This window comes from Mus caroli, unplaced genomic scaffold (assembly GCF_978045245.1).
Source record: "Mus caroli unplaced genomic scaffold, Mus_caroli_1 scaffold_18, whole genome shotgun sequence".
NCBI lineage: Eukaryota > Metazoa > Chordata > Mammalia > Rodentia > Muridae > Mus > Mus caroli.
The window spans coordinates 70,338,396-70,362,417 of record NW_028227273.1 but is presented as its reverse complement, the minus strand read 5'-3'; the positions used below and the strand labels follow the sequence as shown (position 1 = coordinate 70,362,417).

Below are 24,022 nucleotides of genomic sequence, written 5' to 3'. Positions count from 1 at the left end.
GAACAGTCAGTGCTCTTAACCACTGAGCCATCTCTCCAGCCCCAGGAATATTGTTATAGTACCCAACTGGCCTCCAATTCCTAGGCTCATGTGACCTTTCTGACTCAGCTGCCTCTGTGCTTGGGGTATAGGCATGTACCAGTGCAGTATTGTTTTTTTGTTAGTGTATGTGTGTGTGTGTCTTAGTGTGTTTTAATCATTATGAATTAGACTTTGAGAAATAAACAGTTGGAAGAATGGGAGGCCTGTCCAGAAAACGGAGCTGGCAGAAAATAGCTCTAAATAGTTGGAGAGGAACCTGTCTGGGGTTCTCAACAAGGACTAGCCCAAGTCACAAGTGTTCTGGCTCTCAAAGTCGCTAATGCAAAGGGAAGGGCTTGGAGGTGGGCAGTATCCCAGCTCTTGATCTCAGGCCTAAGTAGGGCCTGGCCTTCCTTCCCACTGTTGTTCCAAGAGATTGCAGGAGCATTTTAGAGAGACTGGCTATAAAGCATGATTTCTCACTTCTAGTTGAAATCAATAAAGGTCCCTTTCTCCATGAAGCAAGCTCCACCCCACGTTTGTTCTGTGCAGACCTTCTTTAAAGAAATCGTCCTAAGTTCCTCGGCTCCACGTTTAGAAGAGAAGTGACAACCATCATGTACCAGAGGTTGTGAGGCCAGGAAGAGACTGAGAGGAGTCAGTTGAGCACAAGGTTCAGAGCTAAAGAATGTAAGAATCGGCTTCAGACAGCCTATTCACAAGGAGACCCCACCGTCTTAGAACAGGCGCTCCCAATCGCTATCCTGGGATGATGAAGACCGGAGTCTGAATATGCATAAGATTATAAGTAGTGGGACATTCGCTTGTGTTGTCCCCAGTGGCAACTCCTTGAGGAAATGCCACTTGGCTGCAGGGCCCTACCTGCCCCTTTTATGGACACGAATATTAAGGCAGCCAATAGAGATCAGCTGGTGTGGGGACCATAGTGTGAAGGCCGACGAATACCGACAGGAAGGGGCCAAGGATCGTTCTCGCCGCAATAGGCCTCGAAGAGTTGCGTCTGCGCAGTGAGAGCGCTCCGCCAAACTTCGGGGGCGGGGAGACCTCGGTGCGCACGCAAGACGCGAGGCGGGGCCAATGCCCTGGGCGCTAGACCCGCTGCACCAGGCGGGGGCGGGACCACGGGCGAGCCTGGGCGGAGCCTCGAGGCCGGTTTGGAATTTTTGGCGCGAGCTGGCTCCGCGCGCGTTCACGGGCGGTTCCCCTTCTTGGAGGGTGCTTCGTCCCGGTGTCCAGAGGCCCCGCTGCCCGACCCCGGCCTGCCTGGCCTCTGCGAGGTCCCCAGCGGCCTCCGCCGACCCGGAACCTGGGACCTCGCTGCTGCGCCGCGCTGCGCCCCGCCCAGCCTCCCCAGGTGAGCCCACACCCGGGTGAGGTCTCCCGGTTGCGCCGCTCTTCCGCCCGGCGCCCTGGCCCGCGCTCCTGCCGCGCTGCGCCCCGCGACTGCCCTCCGGCCTCTTCTCAGTATCCGGTCGCCCCCCCCCCCCCCGCAACCTGCAGCAGCCCCACCCCTCCCTGTCTGTCACGGGCCGGACTAGCCCTCGGATGACTCCAGGTCAGCGCTGTCGCCCACGCCCCGCCTACTCCCGCGGGTTCCCTGTCCCTTCCCACTGGGCGCTCCTTTTCCAGCACTGCCTCTCTTTCTCCCGCCGCTCTCTGGGAAGAGCCCCTCCACCCCCGGGTGACAGCTTGTCTACGCAATGGTTTGTCAGAGTTTCCCCTCGTCCACAGAACGGATTCAGCAGTGGCCCTGCACGGGAGGAACTCAGAGTCTTAACGCTAGATGGTGGTCAACAGATGGGTACAGCTCAGTAAGAGGGTGAGGTCCCTGGAAACCCAGTGGCTCAGGGACACTCTATACTCAGCCGGGACTCCACTACCAACCCTTCTCACCCCATAAAAGCTGTTTGACCAGGCCAGAGGTATTAGAATGTAAATGACCAGTGATGTTGAAATGAAAATGGCATTGAGAGGGAATGGTCATTCTGACTGAAACAGAAGGTGATGGACTCCCAGGTGCTAGGCATGTATTCCTTCTTCCTTTTTTTTTTTTTTTTTGTTTTTTGTTTTGTTTTGTTTTGTTTTGTTTTCGAGACAGGGTTTCTCTGTGTAGCTCTCTGGCTGTCCTGGAACTCACTTTGTAGACCAGGCTGGCCTCGAACTCAGAAATCCGCCTACCTCTGCCTCCCAAGTGCTGGGATTAAAGGCGTGCGCCACCACGCCCGGCTTTTTTTTTTTTTTTTAAAGTCTTTACTTTTTTAAATGCATGTGTATTTTTGTCTGTTTGTGCCTAGTGCCCACATAGGTCAGAAAAGGGTGTCAGATCCCCTTGGAATTGGAGTTACAGATGCTTGTGTGTCAGTGTGTCAGGGAATCAAACCTGGTCCTTTGGAAGGGCATCAAGCACTCTTACCTCCCCCACCCACATCCCCTTCAAGGCTGTAGGTTTAATTAACAAGCGTGATCGTGGATCCTTACAGAAGACCTGGGATGGGATTTGTTTTTTCTTTTTTTCTTAGGGTGGGCATCAAATGCAGGACCCTGATGGTGCTAGGCATGTACTCTATCACTAAGCTAAAGGCCACCTCTGGGATGGGATTCTTGAAGTAAATAGAGCCATAACAAGAGAGCCTTCCAGCAAGCCTCTTGAGTACTTAACCTAAGTAGTAATTTGATCTAGCGACTACTAGAGGTTAGGTGTGGCTCCTTTGATACATTGTGGCTTCCCCTAAAATGGACAATTTCTACTGCTTTTTTGCCTTTGTTCCAGTTACAACATTGGAGCAACCTAACACCCCCTTTTGCCCCAAGGGGCACACAGATACTGGCACCAGGGCACTACTACACTTGAGTCATTTCAACTACTATCTAAAGCACTGATTAAGAAAGACAGCAGTTAGCATTTATGTCTTAAGTCCTTCAGAGTTCTGTATGTCTGTGCAGAGTTGCAGCTCCACAAACTCCTGGTGCCAGGTGCTCTTCATAATTCAAAGTATCCCAGATTTAGGAACTGGAGTTATAGTAATAAGTCAGTTGGTTTAGCATTTGTCTAACATGAATCATGTCCTGAGTTTGATATACAGCACTGCATAAACTAGATGTAGTAGGACATGTCTGTGATCCTAGCTCCCTGAAGGTGGTGTCTGGAGGATCAAAACCTCAGTTTTCCTTGGCTGCACAGTGAGGGAGCTTGAAGACAGCCTAAACTAGAGACCCTGTCTCAAAAAAATAAAATAAAATACATCTCAGATTTAGAAAGCACAGATGAACCGGGTAGTGGTGGTGCATGCCTTTAATCCCAGCACTTGGGAGGCAGAGGCAGGTGGATTTCTGAGTTCAAGGCCAACCTGGTCTACAAAGGGAGTTCCAGGACAGCCAGGGCTACACAGAGAAACACTGTCTTGAAAAACAAAACAAAACAAAAAAAGAAAGAAAGAAAACACAGATGTAGGGCTGAGGCTATAGCTCTGGTAGAATGCTTTCCTGACCCATAATGACTAGTAGCTTTTAAATAATGGTTTGATCCATAAATAAATAATAGCTTTTGAAAAGGCATCCTAAGAAAGCATATATGTATAAGACCACTAGCGAATCTGGGGCATCCATCCAAGATCAAACACTAATATTTCTGTCAATGAATGGCAGCTAGTGGTAGCTCATGCCTGTAATCCTAGCACTTAGAAGGCTGAGGCAGGAGGATTGCTTCAAGTTCAAGATCAGTCCAGGCTACATAGACTTTTCTCAAAACAAAGTAAAACTATAAGTATAGTGAGTGAGAAAGATAGATAAAGTTGATTTTTCCCCTGTAGTAATTTTTTTCATGTAGCTACCCAGTTGTCTGTCATTTGTTGAAAAGATTCTTCTTTCCCGTTGGTTTGTTTGACATCCTTTTTGAAAATAAGTAATTCCAGCTCTCTGGAGGTTGAGGCAGGAGGCTGTTCAAAGCCAGCTTGAACTACATAATGAGTCCTGTCTTGAGAGGGGGGAAAACACACACACACACAAATTTTTTTTTGAGACTGGGTCATTCCATATAGCCCTGGCTGTCCTGGAACTTGCTCTATAGACTATGCTGACTTCAAACTCACAGAGATCCACCTGCCTCTGCCTCCCAAGTGCTGGAATTAAAGGCATGCACCACCACTGTTTTCAATAATGGAGCCAGCTGGAATTCTAACAGAGATTGTACAATTTGAGCTGAAGGCCTTTACTTTGTTTTGAGAAATGTCTGGTAACACTGTACCATTAACTATACAAGACCATTGTCATGTACAGGTTTCCCCTTTTATTTAGGCCTTTAGTTTTTGGTATATGCACGTGGGGGGTAGGGGGTGTCTCTGCAACCACTAGGACCTGCAAAGGATTGATCTCTGTGAGGCAAGAAGAAAATCCAGTTCAACACGACTCAGTGGCTGGTGTTGGTTCAAACTTGTAGAATCTGACACTGGGTAGCTTATTATAGGTATATTTAAGTACAGTACAATTTGGACAAAGGTTTCCTATTATAACAGAGTCCCCTCTGTACAAGGAAGCATAATCAGATCAAAACATGTCTCAGTTCTATAGATAGGCTACATGTGTTCTCTTAAGGCCTCCAGAGGATCTGGTCAGCAGTCATCTGGGCTATTAACCACCTCTGGTTCTGCTGGGGACGTCCCAGGTATGGCCTGGCTCTCTAGCACAGGGGTTAGGTTATTAGCCACCTCTATTCCCAGCCTTCTGGCTAAAAGAGGTCTGTTTGTTTGAAAAGACAACTGTGTGTGCTTAACATTCCTGGTTTTCCTAGTTCTAGCTATGAGTGCAAGGACAGCTGTGCCCCAGGATATGTCCATTCATTTTGGTTTTGGTAATACGGATCAAACCAGGGCCTATCACATGCCAGGGAAGTGTTCTGCCACTGAGCCAGTGAGCTACATATCTTCTTCCGCCTCCTCTTCCTCCACCTCCCTCCTCCTCTCTCCTCCCTCCTCTTCCTCTTCCTTCTCCTCCTCCTCCTCTTCCTCCTCCTTCTTCTTCCTCTCTCCCTCTCCCTCTCTCTCCCTCTCTCTCCCTCTCTCTCCCTCTCCCTCTCCCTCTCCCTCTCTCTCTCTCTCTCTCTCTCTCTCTCTCTCTCTCTCTCTCTCTCTCTCTCTGTTTTCTTTCCTTTCCTTTTTTTTTTTTGTTCTAGACAGGGTCTCACTATATATGTAACCCCGGCTAACCTGGATCTCTCTGTGTAGACTAAATTGGTCTCAACCTCATAAAGATTCTATGCCTCCTGAATGCTGGGATTAAAGGCATCATGCCCAGCATTTCAAGAAACTAGGGTTTCTTGTTTGTTTATTTACTTTATGTGTATGGGTGTTTTGCCTGAATGTATGCCTATGTTTTATAAGTGAGTAATGTGGGTGGAGGCCAAAAAGAGGGTGTCAGATTCCCCTGGCAGCCATGTGGGTGCTAAAAATCCTGGAAGAGCAGTCACTCCTCTTAACTGCTCAGCCACCTCTCTAGCTCCTTCTTCCTTCTTTTTGAGACAAAATCTGGATATGTGGTCGAGGCTGATGTCAGATCTGTGACCTTCATGCTTCACTGTCCCTACTGGAATCACAGGGATGCATACCATGCCCAGCCCCTCAGCTAAGACCTAAAGCTTTCTTTCACTAAAAGAGATTTATTATTACCAGGGCGAGGTGTGCTGGTTGTCAGGCTTGCAAGGCAAGCGTTTTTTACCTGCTCAGTTATCTTTCAGTTTTGTTTTGGTTTTGGTTTTTTGGGTTTTTGGGTTTGGTTTTTTTAGAACAAGTTCTCATATAACTCATGTTGGCCTGGAATTCTATGTGTAGCCAAGGATAGCTTTGAACTCATCCTTTTGCCTCTGCCTTCCAAGTGCTGAGATTATAGGTGAGTCACTGTGCCCAGCTCCATTCAGCCCTCCCCCTTACTTTTTTGACAGTATTGTCAGATATGAACGTCTTAGTATTTCAAAGTCAAGTTTTCCTGGGAACAGCCTCAGGACTCTGTTTTACAGATTGCTTCTACCCCTGGGCAATATATCTAATATGTGCTGTGGGACAGTGTGGTGCACTTTGCCCTGACTGGCCCTGGTGCCTTAGAAGCAGGATGCCAAGACAGGACAGAGGTCTCTGGCATTCCCTGCTTGCCTCTTCCAATGTGGAACTCTCTTCCTATGAATAAGCTGGGACTTGAACCATAGGCTTCTCAGCCTGCTAGGCCCAATATAGAACTTCCATCTTGTCTTTCAGTGGGGCAGGGGAGAGAGAAGAAAGGTCTTGGCTAGCCGGGCAGTGGTGGCGCACGCCTTTAATCCCAGCTCTTGGGAGGCAGAGGCAGGCGGGTTTTTGAGTTCAAGGCCAGCCTCGTCTACAAAGTGAGTTCCAGGACAGCCAAGGCTACACAGAGAAACCCTGTCTCAAAAAACAAAAAACAAACAAACAAAAATAGAAAGATGTTGGCTAATCTAGCACTCAACTGAAACCAGCCTCTGCCCTGTGGATTTGGTGGGAGGCTGAGTAAGTCTGAGAGCCTGCTCTCCTAGGCCAACGCCAAGTTTGACAGGGAGCCGAGTCAGCAGAGCCTCACCTCCAGATCCCTGCCCACAGCCAGCGACATGCAGGTCCTACTGCATCTCCACATTCTTACCAAGATTTGCTAGATTTTCTCCTGTAAACACTTCATTTCTCTGTCTTTAGCACTACATTCAGAGACTTAAGATGGTTATAAATTCCCCTCTATTCTGTCTATATCTGAGGAGAAGCCCTCGGGTTTCATATTTTATAGGAATGTTCTAGAAAAGAATCTGTTCTAGTACAATAACTCTGAAAATAGAAGAAGGGAGATTTGTAACTCAAACGTTGTCTTTACCGTTAAACTGGTGATGAGGGAGAGGCTGCAGGGAGGAGGCTGGATGGACACGTGCGGGGCTGCCAGGCTTGGCATTCCCCTGCTGGGTATGAGGCCCTCAGGGATACAGGGATACAGGACATGGTCCTGACTGACTTGGTGTAATTGCCACCTCCAGGCCTCAGATGGAATCATGTGCATGTGTGTCATGGCCTGTTCTTTTCCTTCTCTGCAGGTACTTGTGGCCCACACAACCTTCATGTGGACAATACAACGTGTGTGTGGCAAAGAAGTGGCTCTCTTGTGGGCCACAGGACCAAGTGCTGTTTGAGTGGACACATTGCTTTGTGCTCGGATCCTTTAGCGTTGGCCATGACCATGCCCACCGAGGGCACCCCACCACCCCTAAGTGGTACCCCCATCCCAGTTCCAGCTTACTTCCGACACGCAGAACCAGGTTTCTCCCTCAAAAGACCTGGGGGCCTCAGCCGGAGCCTCCCACCTCGGCCCCCTGCCAAGGGCTGCATCCCTGTCAGCCGTCTATTCCCCCCTCGCACCCCAGGCTGGCACCAGCCCCAGCCCCGGAGGGTGTCTTTCCTGTGTGAGACCTCAGAGCCCCTGCAGAGTCCTGGGTATGACCCGAGTCGGCCTGAGTCCTTCTTTCAGCAGAACTTCCAGAGGCTCAGCCGCCTGGGTCATGGCTCGTATGGAGAAGTCTTCAAGGTAAATGGAGGGTGGTTTCCCAGGCTTCGCGGGAGCCTCTTTGCCTTGGGTTCCCTCCTTGAGTGGAATAGTGTCCTAGGCAGCCTGCCGCCCTTTCTTCTCTGACAGCCTTCCTCTCTAGGACTTAACAGCCACCTCTCCATCCCAAGATAAAGTACCTTCAAGAGCTACCTCATGCACACTGGCCTCTTGTCCAGGCCTAGCACAGCCCACAGCAGTTCTCTGCTTTCTGCCTGGAGATGGCTGTGCTAGCGTCCATGGCTGGGTCTGTCTGACCTGGAGCTGACCCCACACCATATTCCCTAGGCTAGAGGCTCAAAAGCTGTTCCTCTCCCTGGCTCATCATCATCTTCTTTTCTATTTTTTTTTTTTAATATTTATTTATTTATTATATGTAAGTACACTGTAGCTGTCTTCAGACACTCCAGAAGAGGGCGCCAGATCTCGTTACGGATGGTTGTTAGCCACCATGTGGTTGCTGGGATTTGAACTCTGGACCTTTGGAAGAGCAGTCGGGTGCTCTTACCCACTGAGCCATCTCACCAGCCCTCTATTTTTTTTTTTTTTTTTTTTTTAAAGATTTACACACACACATACAGAGAGAGGGAGGAGGGGGAGGGGGGAGAGAGGGAGGAGGGGGAGAGAGAGAGAGAGAGAAAGAAAGAAACTGTCTTCAGAAACACCAGAAGAGGGCATTGGATCCTAATACCAATTGAATGGTGGGAATTGAACTCATGACCTCTGTAAGAACAGTCAGTGCTCTTAACCACTGAACCATCTCTCCAGCCCATCATTTTCTTTAATATGGTTTTAATTTTCCAATTACATTTCTCTTAAAATAGTAGCTTTCCTTTATGCAAGCATTATTGAAAAGCAATTTTATTTAAAATGCAAGCAGCACAGACCCTTTTCCTCAGTAGAGGAAAGCCTGGACACAGCAGAGACACTGTCCGTGGTTTGGGGGACTACCATTTCCTCTTAGCACTGAACCCTGGTCATAGCGCATAGGTCCACCCCATCTCCTCTGTTGCTGGGTCTCTGATGCACCGTTGTGCAGTGGACATGCATGTGTCCAGTTAGTTATCATTGCACGCAGAGGTCTAAGGCTGACATGGATTCCCCTACGTTGTGAAATCAGGACAGCATTCTTTGATTGCCCCAACCCCTGCCCCCACATCCTGCTTCTGGGCAACACCTCCCTTCCAGGTGCGCTCTAAGGAAGATGGGCGACTCTATGCTGTTAAGCGCTACATGTCGCCATTCCGCGGCCCCAAAGACCGAACTCGTAAGCTGGCTGAGGTAGGTGGCCATGAGAAGGTGGGACAGCACCCACACTGCGTGAGACTGGAGCGGGCCTGGGAGGAGGGTGGCATCCTATACCTGCAGACAGAGCTCTGCGGGCCCAGCCTGCAGCAACACTGTGAAGCCTGGGGGGCCAGCCTGCCAGAGGCCCAGGTCTGGGGCTACTTGCGGGACATTCTTCTGGCTCTGGACCATCTACATAGTCAAGGCCTAGTTCACCTTGATGTCAAGCCTGCCAACATCTTCTTGGGCCCCCGGGGCCGCTGCAAGCTGGGCGACTTTGGACTACTGGTGGAGCTGGGTTCAACCGGTGCTGGCGAGGCCCAGGAGGGAGATCCTCGTTACATGGCCCCAGAACTGCTGCAGGGCTCTTATGGGACAGCAGCAGATGTGTTCAGGTGAGGCCTGGGTGAGGACTGTAAGAGCCCTTTGTTGGTGGCTGATCAGCAGACAGTAAGGGACTGCTTGATAGAGGAGCTCCTTCCTGGCACAGGGTAGGAGAGCAATCCAGCCTGGGAGGTGCTGTCCCTCCCTGCTAGCTGAAAGGTTTCCAGAGTAAGCAACAAGCCTGCCAGAGGCCCTTTACACTGTAGGCTAGCCGTCTCCTTGCAGCTCCATGGCTGTGCTCCAGGACAGGGAGAGTAATGAGGTGGAGGGACTTGTCAAGTCCACAGTTAACATCTGGGGCTACAGCCAGGCCCAGGGTTATGAGACCATACTGGCTACTACTACCCTGCCTCAGTGTATTCTATTCATCTCTACAGAATGATGATGCCAACCCTAGTAACCATGGAAACCATTTGCATGCCAGTGTGGTTCTGATGGGCTAGCTGCTTGAGTGTGGGGTCCATACTTCAAGTTGTCCATCTTGACTGGTGCTCACTGGCCCTCCAGGGCTCTCCTCAAAGCTCCTTACTCCTTTCTCACTAACTTTATGGTTTATGGTAGAAGAGAACAGCCCTTTCCCACCAGGATGCTGGATAGGACTGGGATCTGTGTCACAAAGCTGACTCTGCCTCTCTTTTGTCCTTCCTAGTCTGGGTCTCACCATCTTGGAAGTGGCCTGTAACATGGAACTGCCCCATGGTGGGGAGGGCTGGCAGCAGCTGCGCCAGGGATACTTGCCCCCTGAGTTCACTGCTGGTGAGTGGGAGTTCAGAAGAGCCAACTATCACCAGCTTCTGGCAAGGGGTGGCGAGTAGTAGGGGGCACCATTGGACTAAGGGCCCAGTCAGTACCCTGGCCCGACATGGCCCTGCCTCATCGGCAGGTCTGTCTTCTGAGCTGCGTTCTGTCCTCGCCATGATGCTGGAGCCTGACCCCCAGCTTCGAGCCACAGCCGAGGCCCTGTTGGCCTTACCCATGCTGAGGCAGCCACGTCCCTGGAATGTTCTGTGGTATATGGCTGCAGAAGCCCTGAGTCGAGGCTGGGCCCTGTGGCAGGTAAGCCTTTATGGTGCTGGGCTACCCTACCCATTCCTTGCCCAGGTGACCTTCCTGGCCTCCTGCGGCTCACTTCTGAACTTACTGTATACATTACTATTGTCCTTGAACGCATCATATTCCTACCTCAGCCTCCCAAGTGCTGTGATTCATCACAAGGCTTGGTTTCTGAAGTTCATTCTTTCCTTAGGCCCTGGTCACTCTGCTCTGCTGGCTCTGGCACGGGCTGGTGCATCCTGCCAGTTGGCTGCAGCCTCCAGGCCCACCGGCCACACCACCTGGCTCTCCACCTTGCAGCCCCCTCCTGGACAGCACCCTCTCCAGCAGCTGGGATAATGACAGCATAGGGTGGGTGGTGTGTATGTACATCACTGTGGTCAATTCCAGGGGTCTCGGACCCCCTGTCACACTCAGGACAAAAGACTGCCAGTGTAGAGGTAGCTGGTGGTCTGTGTAGGCAGCTGTGACATTCAGTGCACAACTGCAGTCCCCACCTCTGTAGAGGCTGTCCCTGTTCAGAGATAAAGTGCTGTCTTCCCCTGAGTGGACACCTCCCAGCACCTGGTAAGTCCCTGTCCTGAGAGGATTCCCTTGCTCCCAGGTGTCTGCTAGCCAAGGGAAAGAGAGTATAATTAAGAAATGGCTGCAAGGAGGAACCGTATGCTCTCAGGATGCCTCCCATTATAGAAACATCCCCTCACTCTGAAGGCTCCTTCTAAATGCTAGAGAAGCTTCATTTACCAAAACTCCACACCCTGCTCAGCTGGACCTGAAAAGGGACAGAGTTAACCCATGAATGTGGTCAGGCGGGAGAACTTGTCAGCTGCCAGTGTTTATTTCAAGTGTGGCCTTGTCCCTTCACCAAGCAGAGGCCTGAAACAAGGAGGAGCAGGGCTGTTTATCTCCTATGTTGCCCAACCCTCACCACCCTGCTTGTCCTCTTTCTTGTAGTCCCTCACTCTCCCCAGAGACCCTCCTGTCCCGGATCACTAGAAGAACCTCTACCCCTCGGAGCAGGTACATACCTAGGTGAGCCAGCCCCGGGGTCTAGGCTTGGGCACGGTTTTCTTTAGGATCCAGTGTCTTATTCTTTTTTTTTTTCTTCCTCCCCCAAGGGATGCCCTGGACCTAACTGATGTGGACTCAGAGCCTCCAAGAGGTCCCTGCCCCACCTTTGAGCCAAGGAACCTCCTCAGCCTGTTTGAGGACTCCCTAGACCCAGCCTGAGCACAGGCCCAGCCAGCCTTGGTGCTTTTAAACCTCTGACCATCTTGCCCACCTCTCCCCTGAAACTTCCGTATCTAATAAAAAGTAATGCGTCTTGGGAACACCCAAGGTTGCTCATGTGGCAGCATAGCTCTTCTTGTCCCTTTATTGATGTTGCCTAGGGTCTTGGGCCTTTGGGATGATCTGGCTGTGAGTCAGTATCCTTGGGCCAGCAGGCTGGAGCCACCCACTGTATAGAGATTTCCTGAGCAGACAAGTCTCTGGTAGGCAGGTCAGTCAGACCATGGCACTGAAGAGCTGAGTCCTTGGTCCAGTGAAGCCCAAATCCAACACCTCCATTCCAAAGCTGTGCCTGTTGCCTAGGAAAAGCAGCAGCTCCCCTCCTGTCTCCTGGCCAGATGATACAAGCAGGACCAATGTCCACTTGGCTCTGAGAGAAGCCTGGTCCCACTCCTCTGCATCCTCACTGCAGGAATGACAGGAACAGCAAAATTCTGGCTGCTGAGAGGTTTGACATGCAGAGCAGGAAGATGGAGATCAGGAAGCAGGGTCAGAGTGGCTAGCTCAAGAATCCAGGAGCAGGAGGTGTAGTTATGTATGGGAGCAGCAACATAGGGGTAGTGGCTCTGGGCTGGAGGCTTGGTAAGTTGGCAGGACTCAAGTGTCAGAGACTCTCATAGGTTAAACAGGGTAAATTGGAAAAAAAAAAATGGTTTCTTTCTAATGACAGCAAAACAGTGCCCAGGAGGGAAGATGGCAAGGAAAGGGGACGCTGGGGTTTGAAGGCCTGGGTGCAAGAAGTGAATCCATGGGGAAGAATGAAGAATGGTCTCCCAGTTAGGAAGTCCCATGTGCTGGTTCTTCCAGGGAACCAGCCCCTTGCAGACCAGCAGGAGGAAAGGTGGTGGAATTTGTCCAGGAAGCTGTGGGCAGGCCAGTTTGGCAGCTAAGAGGCAGCTCAGTCTGGGGGACAGGCATGGTGTGCAGCCCAGAGCAGGTCAGGCACAACCCCTGCATGGAGCTGGAGGATGGAGCCCACACTCAGCAAGTGCATGATCTGGTGGGAGTTGCCCCAGTAGTCGAAGCGACCAGGCCCCCACCGCTCGGGCAGGCGTGCCACATTCACCAGCCCTCCAAGCAGAGCCAGTGCATCCATGCGCAGGTAGCAGGGTAGAGAGCCTGGAGCCCCTGAGCCCAGCCCCACTCCACGGGCCCCAAACACCAGCAGGCGGGCCCCAGCTTGCCAACCAAAGGCTCGAAGCCGGGCACTGGTAGAGGGGGCAGTGAGAGCTCTCCAGCCAGCTACACCTGACAGTGCAGTGTAACCCATCAGGGCAGCTGGGCGAAGCCAGGGTCTGCAGGCCAGAGTGCAGTGGATGATGGGCAGGGCTCCTGCAGAGAGAGGGAGGGAAGGGGGGTAGGGGAGGGAGAGGAGGGGAGGGGGAGAGGGAGAGAAGAGGAGAGAAAGGGTTTAAGTCCAAATTAGCTGATCTTCCCAACCCACAGCTTCCACCAGTGGCCTCTGCCTCCACCACTCTGGGGCCCTGGCTCACCAAGGGTGTTGACAAGGCAGACTCCACACATATCCAAGGCAAGGAGCCGGGTGTACACAGGACTGCCTCCTTGGTGGCACATGAAGAGGTGATACAGCACAGAGGCTGCAGGGGGCACCAGGCAAGCCACACAGTGTGTACCTCCTAGCCAGCCATCCTTGCCCAGCTGACTCCAGGGCATGGTCATTGGCACCAACACCAGGAAGCCCAGCAGGGCTAGCCCTAGAAAGGAGGGAGAGTCATACATCAGACACAATCAGCATAAAAGGAGAATCATATCCACAAAGGTACCAACTGGAGCCAGGAAAATAGCTTAGTCGGTAAAAGCTGTTAAGCCTGACAACCTTAGCTTGATCCTGAACTCCACATGGTAGGAGAGAACCAATTCTCACAAATTGTCTTCTAACCTCCACATTCCTGCCCACCCACTCTTACACTATGAGTATGTTAAAAAATAAAAATTAAAAAACCAAAGTGGCATGACTATGAAAAACAAAAGAAAGTCAGAGCAAGGCAGAGTTCAGTGCTGCTGCCTGCCCACACAGAGCAGGTCTTGTGGGCTACAAACTTTCAGAAGGGTTACTGTCAGGATCACTGCAGATCTAGGAAGCAGAGACAATAAGCCCTACTTTGCAGGTGCAAAAACTAGCTTGGAGTAATCTGTCCCAGCTGAGCCCAGCGAGTAGGCAAAGGAGAGAGGATGATGAACCAGGGCAGACTAATTCCTGGCTAAAGCCACAGTTCCTCCCTGCCACACAACACAGGAGGCCAGACCAGGTCTGTCTTGTCTGTCTGTCTGTCCTGCAGAAATCTGGAGAAGCATGACCTCAGCCTGAGTTCTGATTAGGACAAGAGGGACATACCAGCCTCAGGGTTACTTAACATTGTCAAATGTCCAGGCAGATGGAGGCTTTGGGTCTTTTTGTTTTCCATAAAGAAAGCCAGGAAAGGCCAGAATGAGGGGAAAGGACTGGAAGAAGCCTATCCTGTCTCCACTGGGGCGCTTTCAGCTCTGTTCTTTCCAGTGCTGGCCTTTCTTGGACATTCCTCCCTTCCCCACAACCAGTTGGCATTGCCTTAATAGAGGACAAATGCAGGCATCAGCCCCACTCTTGGTGGGGGTCTGACTAGACAATAGCGATCTTCCTCTAGAGAAAAGCCCAAGTCTAAACCTAGCTGGCTCTAGTTCCCTCTCCCAGCTGGGGCGGCTCAAGGACAGGCCAGGGCTGTGTCAGCAGAGCTCTAGGGGCCCGCAAGAAGTGTGTTGGGGGGCGGGGTGGGGGAAAGCGGAGCCCCACGGTACTGCTATGGTCGTGGGGACTCAAGGCTACCGCGAGGAAGGGCTTGGGTCAGGCAGGGACAGTCTTCTTCTCTCCAATTCCTCCTAGCCAGTGAACGCCCATCTCCAGGATGAGCGCTGGAGGGGGAGGGTGCCCAAGGCGCAGGATTATCAAGGGGATACCAGGATTCTTACCCCTAGAGCTCAGCCGGATTAAGCTGGCTCCCACTCTGCTCCCCTCTCCTGCCTTGGGGCACTACTGGGAAAGCAGGAGCTGGCAACGAAGCTTGGGACAATGGCAGCTTTGTCACCGCGGCGCCTGACCCAACCAGAGCAGGGACAGTCCAGGACTTGAGCTTGGGGGGCTGCTGTGCTCACAGGCAAGGCGGCCGCGAGTGCAAGAAGCGTGAATCGGGGCGCGGCTCACCTACCGTGTGTGTAGATGTTGCCCAGTTCGTTGTGTAGGTAGAAAAGGCTGCGCAGACAGCCCGAGCCGCTGCTGGCCGGCCGGTAGCCGGTCAATACGAACTTATTGAACTGCAGGTGCGGCGGCGAGCTAGCCCAGTCCAGAAGACGAGGCCCGGTCAGGAACGCCATGGCCTCACGCACTGCGGCCGACCGGCGACCCTCTGCGCCTGGGCTTCCTTCTCAGTGGAGCTGCAGCGCTGGGAAGCTCATCCCGATTTACCTCCGGCTGTCCGGTGGCCCTGCCCGGGTCAGCAAGGAGGTCCCGGCCCCCTTCCCTCACGCGCTGCGCACGCGCGAGTTCGACGCCCCCGCAAGGGAGAGGAAGCTGGCAACCCCACGGTCGGAGCTCAGTGCATTCAGCTCCACCGTAGCAGAGCGGCGGAGGGAGAGCTCCGGTTGGCCGCAACGGCAGCCAGGCGTCTCGCCGCAGCCCGGAGGACGGGCGCGGCCGGACGCCGGAGGGGACAGCAGGCTCCACCCCGGCTCCTCGCCCCCGCCACCCTGCCTGTGTTTCGCGCGCTGGATTCCTGACGTTCTTGTTGCAGGGACCAATGAGCTCTGCGGACGGAGATGCTCCGCCCCGAGACCGCCCAGGCCTTCTCTTTTTAACATATGTGGTTCCAGCCTTCTTTGCGTGGAGTGGTTGTTGGCTTGGGACGCGAGGTTCTGTGTCGGGCTCCTCCACTGGAGTGGCCTAGCACCTTGGGTCTACCAACATTATCACACCCCAGCTTTCTTAGTGACCTTCAGGTTGTCGCACCTTTGGGCACCTACCTCAAGCACATAACCCGGCTACCCAGCTCTAAGCCCACAGTCAGACTCTGTCCAAGGTGCTGCTGGCTAAGCGCCCCACCCCCCCACCCCCCGAAGAGTCCTGAGCAGAGCAGGCGCTTACCCACTTTGGGGGTACATTTCCATTGGCGGGGAACCCAAGCGTCTAAGATGTGTGGTGCACCTGGAACCCTTAGCGAGGCCCAGCCCTTCCGGCCAGGCTGCTTCGTGCTTGGGTTCCACCCAATTCACTCCCTTTTATCGCCCACAAAGCACACCCTTAGCCCTGCCCAGTACAGGCAAGGAACCGGCAAAGGCAGGAGACCAGGGAAGCAAGGTCGGTTCTCTTCTACTCTGGCAGGGACAAGGAAGGCGCTTCTTCCTCATAAAACTACCCAAGACCAACTTCCACATCCTCTTATAAGAAAGCTCACAGTGTGCACACCCAGCATCCCACCTGCAGCCCCCCTGCCCACACCCTTATCGACAGGTTCTTCCTCACGCAAAGAACTTGCTAAAGCCTCTACCAAAATAGGCCTTTTATTTTAAGTCTATACTGAGTCTTTAGATCACTTTTGTTTTGTTTTTGTTTTTTGAGACAGGGTTTCTCTGTATAGCCTTGGCTGTCCTGGAACTCACTTTGTAGACCAGGCTGGCCTCGAACTCAGAAATCCGCCCGCCTCTGCCTCCCGAGTGCTGGGACTAAAGGCATGCGCCACCACGCCCGGCTTTAGATCACTTTTGTTGGCCCCTAACCTTTCATCGAGGGCAGCAGTCCAGGACCATCCCCAAAAGAGGCGCAAAGAACCCTGAAACCAAACACCACCCATCACATCAAGGTCCATGAATTAGGGTGTTGGATTCCCTTTGCCCTTTGGCTTCAGTCATCTGGACCCCAAGGGTCAGACCAAGTTCCCAAATAGCACTGGATGCTTCCTGTCCGATTTTCTGGTCTTCCCGAGATGATCAGAGACCAAGCTGCTTTTAAAGGGGCACAAGGTCGAGGTAGGGTGCTGCATAATATCTCGGGTGTCCATCTCGCTGGCAGAAGTGGTGATGGACTTACGTACGTCTGGGGTCAGAGAGCAGAGACGAGCGAGCGCAAGGAGCTCTGGCTGGAGGCACTCAGGGGACGGTAGCCCGCAGCAGGACCCTCAGCCTGAGAGTCCCCTGGGGGACAGGGCAGGGCCACCCCTCGGGGCCGGCGGTACCACACAGCCCAGCTTCTCCCGGGGCCCCGGGAAGGTCCCATGGACAGAGACCCTTTTCCTGGAGCCAGCAGACAGCTCCTAGGGAGGGAGCAGACGTCAGCTGGACCCATACCCAGCCCTGCCTCTAACATCCTGCTCTGCCTGCGAACCAATTCTCCCACGGCCTCGCCCACTCAAGAACCCAGGGCCTTCCTAGCTTCGTTCCCCAGCCCAGGCTTCCCACCGGAGACCCCACACCCGAGGCACGAGGCAACAAGCGCCCAGTGCGGGCTCTGCCCTCAGGCCCTGCCCCAGCGCCCGCACCGTCGACGCAGCAAACGCAGTAGGGACAGGAGCAACAGCAGCAGCACAGAGGAGGCCGTCACGGTGGAGAAGACTCGGGCTGCGGGCACAAGGGTGTGATGAGGACAGGCCTCCGAAAGGCCACTCCTTGTTTAACTCCCACCTTGTAAGTCAGCCTCACCACCTATCGAAGCCTGTGCAGCTCCGGGCTTGGGGCTGCAGCTCACGTTAGCCCCATCGGGGTCCCCTGCGAGACTCTCAGCTGAATCCTCTGGAGATGCTCTGCCCTCCACTGTATCCTGCAGCCCTGCGGAGACAGGTGTGAGGCGAGGTGGCCAGGAGTGCGGTTGTGTGGGCGGCGGCAGGAGGACCGGCCCCTGGCTCACCGCGGTAGGTGAGCGCGAAGCCTTGAGCGTGGCCTCTTGCGTCGCTGCGGAAGGTGAGCAGCAGCGCAGCAGTGCGCAGGCGCAGCGGTCCGGGCGGCGGTGGATGGGCGCCGTCGAAGGCACGGAGCAGGTTGCCGGACGAGATGTCGCGTAGCTCCAGCCGGTCTCGAGAATCAGCCAACTCGAAGAGGCGGAAGGTGAGTTCTAGCACAGCGCCCAGTTGGCCCAATACCCAGCTGCAGTTCCGGTCTGGTCCATACTCATCCGGAAAATCCGGGGAGTAGATGACGCCTTGAGGAGCCGACCAGTTTCCCTGGCAGGAGCCCACAGACACTGTGGGCAGAGCAGGCGGTCACGAAACAAGTGGCCAGCTTCGCTTTCTTTCCAGCGCAGGTGGCAAGATTCCCCTTTTCGAGCTAGGCCTCATTCCCACCCCAGTACTGGCACCGCTCAGTTTCTTTAAGTAGGCCCCTCCTTCGAACCAATTCCTAATTAAGTGCTGGCTTCACCATCAGGTCCAGCCTCAAGCCCATTACAGATCCTGCCTTTATTCTTAGTCTCCTTAACATGCCCCATTCCAACCGAAGGCTTCCTGATTCCACTCCTAGTGGAGGAATGGCACATTAGACTCCACCCTTCATTCTGGTCTACGTCTCACCTTCATAGATGCCCAGTCGTCCATCGCCTCCACAGAGCTGGCCTGGGTGGCCAAAACAGATCTGATCACAGTCGGTGGCAGGGGCTGGACGTCCCCGGGCCAGGTCACTTTCAGAGCCACAGAAGCAGGCATAACCAGCCTCCACACCAGCCAGCTGGGAGCACAGACTGGGTGACCCCAAAGGCAGGGATGGTGGATATGGGTGAGTAGTGGGGCGGGAAGTAGGGAATTGGTGGGGTTCAGAAGTTAGTGTCAAGTTTGGCATTTGTGTTGGGAGCTGGGTAGGGTGCTGAGGTCAAGGTCAGGGGTCACTGGCCTGGGCTCTAGGACAGTACCTGGTAGCCCTTCATGCGGCAGAATCGAAGGCACACTTGGACAGTGAGCTTTGTGGAGGTGCCACTGGGACCACTGAGAGCAGGGGGTGCCCCAGAGTCCACGAAGCAGCCCAGGTACCCAGGCACTGTGGAGGGAACAGAGTCAGTGTCTCACCTCTGAGTGACCCTCTGGCTGGGTGGGCTCTTGACTTTACTCACTGTGACATGTGGGGATATCACAGTAGCGCCAGTAGATGCCCTCTTCTGTCTCTGCCACGTAGCACCAGGGCTGCACATCACCGTCTGGGTTCCTGTGGTCCGGAGGGAGATAGTGAGAAGGCCAAGAGCCGGTTCCTCTCTTGTCAGTACATTCTCCGCCCACCTGCTCCAGGATGCTGACTTTTCCAAGAGGAGGAAAGGCTCTATAAGAGCCTGAAAGGTTTTTGTTTTGTTTTGTTTTTTTCTGGTTGTTAGACTTGACCTGGCTTCAATGGGTCCTTGCTACTCTCTTGCATACAGCTGGTGCAAATGGTAAGCCCTAAGCTTTGTGGCAGGGCAGAAAAGTGGTCCCCTTTCCAGCCCCTGACTGATAATGCTACAAACGAAAGCTGTGTCTTTGAACTCCTCATATGACGGATTGTAGAAGTTGCTCAAGCAAGTAGGGCAGAGCCAGTCAAATCATTCCAGGGGGCGGGTCCAACCAGTCAAGGCATCCCAGGGCCTCTTGAGGGTGTAAGCCTTTGTGCTGGCTCTGACTGGCTTTGCAGAAAACGGTCACATATCTTTAAAAGCCAGGTTTTTGCAAACCTTGCAAACCTCATTTGAGATAGGGCCCACCTTAAATCTTTCTGAGAGTACTGTACCAGGCCAGAGCAGACGCCTCTCTGTCCCTCCTCCTGCCACCACTGGTCCAGCCTTGCTGAAGCGTACCCTCCCACCCACCCACCCCAGAACTCCCCTCCTCACCTACAGAAGTTATGCGCACCCAACCCCCAGCGGCCCTGAGGGTCGCTGGCGCTGCTGTAGCTGTGCTGCTGTGTCTGGTCCCAGAAAAGACAAGGGCGTCCAGCTCCGCGTGGGCCGGTGTAGTTCTGGTGGCCGCGGTAGTCAGCGCCGTTCACCTGGAAGCATTCGGACAGGCCTGCCCGGCAACCGCGGGATCTGGAGAAGTCTGGACACCCACTGGGCCTCCTCAAGCCTGGTCCCAGCCAGTACTCCCCAGTTCCCATCCCCGAGGGGGCCTTCGGGTTGCTCAACTGCTCCACCCACCTGCTGTCCCGCCTCTCCAGCTTTGGGACCCCTTCCCTGCGGCCCAGGAGAGAGCAGTGACTTTGGCCTGGCCGTCTTGCCTAACTCACCTGGACTGTGCAGGCTCCCTGCTGAGGCCCCGTGCAGCCGCAGCAGCAACGGGAAGAGGAGGAGGAAGCCCTGCAGATGTGGTGTCCCCATCTTCCCTAATCAAAGAGATGTGCCTTGGACGGAACACGGCCTGGGACACCCACGGGGTCTAGGATCTCCCAGGTGACCTGAGGAGCAGGGGGCGTTGTCCTTTGATTGTCTGTCCTGATCTTACTTTTGTCGGCGCTGCCGGTCTGAGACCAGGAAATACCTTCCCGGGATCTCTACCCGGCTGTCGCTCTTCAGGGGTCTCTAGGGAAGGTATCTGGCGGGAGGGTGACTTCAGGCTCGGCTTTCTAACTCTGGGTCGTGCCTGGGCCCCCACACTCACCCCATCGAACTGTGCCTTGCACCTTGAGACTCCCTCACCCAGGTTTCTAAAGCACTGCCTCCTGCCCCCCTTGTGTCCCTATAGGTCCCTCCCCTCTTGTCCCACACCCCCTAGGGAAGGCTGGAAGCCCCGCCTGCGACTGCAGCGCAGGCAGCAGGTCCAGACGCCTCCCATGCCTGATCCCCGGGACCCCCACCGTCCCAACACATGCCTCCCACCCTTTCTTCTTTCTTTCCATGGTCGGTGTGGGTTCTATTGGGAGGGTATGGAGGGACACAGACCAGGTTAACAGACCTCTAGAGGACCCTAAAGGGAGAGTTACAGGGCTCCCTCCCGCGACTGCACCCAGTCAAAAGGACACAGGCACCCAGATTTAAGTGCGCGCGCGCTCCCATTCAATCCATTCATTCATTGTAAGACGCTCACACGCACATCTTCCCGGAATCCTCACGCTTCTGTCTCCCCAGGTCCCGCCGCGGCTGGCTTGAATAAGAAAACGCCACTCCCTGACCCTGATCGCGGGAGACAGACAGGAATCGTGGACGCTTAGTCCACGACAGGCAGGGGCAGCTGGTGTCTGGGGAGGAAGGCAGCTGCGCCCCCGGTTCCAGCCCGCCCCCTCTCCCGTTTCCATTTCTTCCACTCCCTAGGACCCCAGCCCAGGCTCTCCGGAGCCTTGCCTTGGCGGAATTCCCCAAGCGGTGCCCCCCACCTGGAGGGGAGGGGGAGGGGAGCAGGCCCAGGCAAGCGTGGGGGGAAATTCCCCGCCCCCTCCCCCTGAGCCCGACTCCTCCGAGTCCTCTGATCTCCCAGTGCTGCCCCGGGGCTTGGGGGGAGGCCAGCGCAGGTGCGTGGGAGGGCGGGGGCGGGGACCCGGGGAGGGAGATTGGGGGGGGGGGAACGACTCTAGGCAGCCCTACCCCGTCCAAACCCCTTGCCCATCAGACCAGCCTGCCCACCCTTTACTAACTTCTGTATACCTTGGACCCAGGTTGACTTGACCCAGCTCTGACAGTCCTGAGAGCGTTCGCCACCTAACACACGTCCTGAAGCAGATGGAGAAACAAGATTCACAGGGAGCATTCTGAGAGGCCCAAGTGTACGTGGCAGAGATCAAAGATTAGCTGTGGGAGCCCTACAGTTGTGTAGCTGGCGCCCCATGCGAAGGTTCTTGGGGCTACCACAAGTTGCGAGGGGGTGGAGGGAGTGTGATTGAGGTGGGGTATTCCAAGGAGACAGACCTGCTTTAGGTTGTAAGCTAGTGAGTGGCGCCTCCTCTGGCAGTTCGCTCAGTAGCCAAGATGAGGTTCCAGCCGGGAGTGCCCCTCTTGTACTGACTCTACCAGAGCCCTCCAGATATCTAACAAGGACGCTCCAAGAAGACTTGTCTGTCCTTCCCTTTCCACCGGAGAGCAAAAACGAATGTTGAAGCTCTGTAGTTTTCGCCTCACGTTTTATGTGAGGGTCAGTCCAGTGGAGGAAGAAGCGAAGAACACAAGTGAATGTCCATGATCTCATGCATGGCAGAGTTGGCCAACGAACAGTAAGCCTTAAAATAACTCCCCACAGTTTAGGATGGATCTGCCCAGTCCTGTCTCCTGCAAAGGGACAAGGGAGAGAGATGGTATTCAGTTACCAGGCTGGGGACACTGAGTGGAAAGAGGTAGAGTATTCAGTCTGGGGTGGCTGTGGAACCTTTGAAAAGTAAGACAGGCCACATGCCCCGCACCCCTAACACACACACTTCCCCAGCATTCCACACTCAGCCCTGTACAGGCAGCAGCCTGTCAGCATTCCCAAGGCCCTAGGGGAACATTTGCACCTCCCCATTCTGCAGGTCCACGAACTGGGGCTCAGAGGCCCTTGGCAACTATGGGCTCACTAGCTAGTCAGTGTTGGAGCCTGGTTTCAAGTAGAGTCTGCTCTAGGTGCTGGGCACTGACACCGTTGTTCCTACCACCTTTGGGGTTCTCTAACTCCACAGAACCATGTGGCTAGGGAGGGACACCAGGTAGCGCTCTCTCTCTCTCTCTCTCTTTCTGGTTTTTTGGGTTTTTTTTGTTTTGTTTTGTTTTGTTTTTCCAGACAGGGTTTCTCTGTGTATCCCTGACTGTCCTGGAACTCACTTTGTAGACCAGGCTGGCCTTGAACTCAGAAATCCACCTGCCTCTGCCTCCCCAGTGCTGGGATTAAAGGCGTGCGTCACCACACCCAGCAGCTCTCTCTTTAGAAAAAAAAAGTATATATTTGTAGCCCTGCTGGACTAGAGCTTGCCATAGTAGACCTAGTTGGACTGGAACTCACAGAATTCCCCTGCCTCTGCCCCCTGCATGACAGAATTAAAAGTGTGGGCCACCATGCCCACCTTCCAGTTCTCTTTGTCCAGGACCACAAGTCCCATTACTTTCCCCACACCTCCACTGAGAGCCGCGATCCCACTGCAGGCTCCCTGGGAGAGCTTTTTCACAGCTGGAGAAATCAAAGTACTGAAAGTTCATGTAGGGTCACAGTGCCTAAGACCCTGACCCTGGTGGACAAAGGAGCTTCCTGATCTGTCACTTCCTGCACACACTTGTTATGTGGCAACAGCAGAGAGACAAGAACAGAAAACTTGGACATGAGGGTGGGTGGCCTTTGCTTGTATTTCCTTGGAAGCACATGATATCAGGTTTGTCCAGCCTGTGTGTGTGTGTGTGTGTAGAGAGAGAGAGACATTGGGTGGCATTACCCCAGGACATTTCCCAGGGTGCATTTGAGCCCATTAGAGTGAGCGTAGATGCCAATGCAGACTCAGCAAAAGGAACCCCACAATTCTCAGTCGGATATCCGGGTCTCTCAGCGGTGGCACATGGTGTTCTGCGCGCATGCCTGCTTTCACACTTCCCTTCCCCCACCCCAGAGTCGGCTTGTCTTTCTCACTTCCTGGTAACTACACCTTCCTCTCTGAATCACACCTTCCTTGGTCATAGATCATAAGTAAGATGTTGTGTAGGTGCCATTTGATGCTTTGGGTCTCAAAAGCCTACTGCTACACCATGTCCGTTTCCTCTGTCGGCACCACCACCTGGCCAACTGTGAGAGAGAGGGCTGGCTTAGTGTACGTCAGTGAGAGGGCTGCCTCGGCTGCCTCAGTGTACTTCAGTGTACGACGCTCACCTTTTTTTTTTTTTAAAGATTTATTTTACGTATATGGGTACACTGTAGCCAAACAGATGGCTGTGAGCCATCATATGTTTGTTGGGAAGTGAATTTTTAGGACCTCTGTCTGCTCCAGTCAACTCTGATCACTCAGTTCATGCTCGCTCCAGCCCAAAGACTTTTATTATTATACATAAGTACACTCACTGTAGCTGTCGTCAGATCCCTTTGTCGGGTGGTTGTGAGCCACCATGTGGTTGCTGGAATTTGAACTCAGGACCTTCAGAAGAGCAGTCAGTGCTCTTACCCGCTGAGCCATATCACCAGTCCCACACTCACCTTCATTGTAACATTGCTGCTGGCTTGTCATAAGTGCTCACAGCCTGTCAGGGCTAGGGAACACTCAGCCATGGATACCCACTTGACTTTGTCCATCTAAATTTCTTGAGCTTTCTCTGCCTCAGTTTCCCTACTGGGATGCCACATTTGGGGAAACATGTGTCCAGCAGTTTTGCAAGCCAATTGGTCCTCTGGGAGGCACGGAGGGTAGCAACCTTTGCAATTTACATCTGCCTCCAGCCTCTAGGGGGTGCTAGAGAACTGTTTCCAGAGAACTCTCGGTGATTTATTGGAATTTGTCATTCTGGACTAGGTTG

General features: G+C 53.7%; 3 protein-coding genes across 7 annotated transcripts; 1 reads left to right on the top strand and 2 right to left on the bottom strand.

The window, feature by feature from the left end:
• Positions 1 to 1,120: 1,120 nt before the first annotated feature.
• Pkmyt1 (protein kinase, membrane associated tyrosine/threonine 1) lies at positions 1,121 to 11,706 on the top strand. 4 transcript variants are annotated; one of them, XM_085832703.1, is made up of 8 exons: positions 1,121 to 1,396; positions 7,118 to 7,605; positions 8,812 to 9,305; positions 9,944 to 10,050; positions 10,178 to 10,350; positions 10,541 to 10,698; positions 11,302 to 11,367; positions 11,466 to 11,706. In XM_085832703.1, the coding sequence occupies exons 2-8, from the start codon at positions 7,255 to 7,257 to the stop codon at positions 11,575 to 11,577; spliced, it is 1,461 nt and encodes a 486-aa protein (XP_085688829.1). In that variant the 5' UTR covers positions 1,121 to 1,396; positions 7,118 to 7,254; the 3' UTR covers positions 11,578 to 11,706. The 4 variants fall into 4 exon arrangements, with proteins under 4 accessions (XP_085688829.1, XP_021041859.2, XP_085688830.1 ...); XM_021186200.2 differs by having other exon boundaries at positions 1,123 to 1,396; positions 11,302 to 11,379; XM_085832704.1 differs by lacking the exon at positions 1,121 to 1,396 and having other exon boundaries at positions 7,275 to 7,605; positions 8,812 to 8,904; positions 9,012 to 9,305.
• Paqr4 (progestin and adipoQ receptor family member 4) lies at positions 11,215 to 15,368 on the bottom strand. Its single transcript, XM_021149777.3, has 3 exons — positions 14,841 to 15,368; positions 13,131 to 13,352; positions 11,215 to 12,969 (listed from the first exon to the last, which is right to left on the bottom strand). The coding sequence occupies exons 1-3, from the start codon at positions 15,004 to 15,006 to the stop codon at positions 12,536 to 12,538; spliced, it is 822 nt and encodes a 273-aa protein (XP_021005436.1). The 5' UTR covers positions 15,007 to 15,368; the 3' UTR covers positions 11,215 to 12,535.
• An 824-nt stretch (positions 15,369 to 16,192) lies between these two features.
• Kremen2 (kringle containing transmembrane protein 2) lies at positions 16,193 to 19,994 on the bottom strand. 2 transcript variants are annotated; one of them, XM_021149472.2, is made up of 9 exons: positions 19,858 to 19,994; positions 19,466 to 19,640; positions 18,719 to 18,810; positions 18,521 to 18,645; positions 18,186 to 18,339; positions 17,528 to 17,860; positions 17,323 to 17,448; positions 17,163 to 17,241; positions 16,193 to 16,937 (listed from the first exon to the last, which is right to left on the bottom strand). In XM_021149472.2, exons 1-9 carry the CDS (start codon positions 19,946 to 19,948, stop codon positions 16,727 to 16,729), a joined length of 1,386 nt encoding a protein of 461 aa, XP_021005131.1. In that variant the 5' UTR covers positions 19,949 to 19,994; the 3' UTR covers positions 16,193 to 16,726. The 2 variants fall into 2 exon arrangements, with proteins under 2 accessions (XP_021005131.1, XP_021005132.1); XM_021149473.3 differs by having other exon boundaries at positions 18,186 to 18,222.
• Positions 19,995 to 24,022: the final 4,028 nt, after the last annotated feature.

Coding starts and splice junctions, on each gene's coding strand:
- Paqr4 (XM_021149777.3), bottom strand. CDS start 15,006: ATGGCGTTCCTGACCGGGCCTCGTCTTCTGGACTGGGCTAGCTCGCCG. Junction 13,353..14,840: donor GGGCAACATCTACACACACG/GTAGGTGAGCCG, acceptor CCTCCTTTCTAG/GGCTAGCCCTGCTGGGCTTC. Junction 12,970..13,130: donor CTGCCTTGTCAACACCCTTG/GTGAGCCAGGGC, acceptor CTCTCTCTGCAG/GAGCCCTGCCCATCATCCAC.
- Kremen2 (XM_021149472.2), bottom strand. CDS start 19,948: ATGGGGACACCACATCTGCAGGGCTTCCTCCTCCTCTTCCCGTTGCTG. Junction 18,646..18,718: donor TGATATCCCCACATGTCACA/GTGAGTAAAGTC, acceptor TTCCCTCCACAG/TGCCTGGGTACCTGGGCTGC. Junction 17,449..17,527: donor CTTCGCGCTCACCTACCGCG/GTGAGCCAGGGG, acceptor CTGTCTCCGCAG/GGCTGCAGGATACAGTGGAG.
- Pkmyt1 (XM_021186200.2), top strand. CDS start 7,255: ATGACCATGCCCACCGAGGGCACCCCACCACCCCTAAGTGGTACCCCC. Junction 10,051..10,177: donor GCCCCCTGAGTTCACTGCTG/GTGAGTGGGAGT, acceptor CCTCATCGGCAG/GTCTGTCTTCTGAGCTGCGT. Junction 10,699..11,301: donor TGGGATAATGACAGCATAGG/GTGGGTGGTGTG, acceptor TCTTTCTTGTAG/TCCCTCACTCTCCCCAGAGA.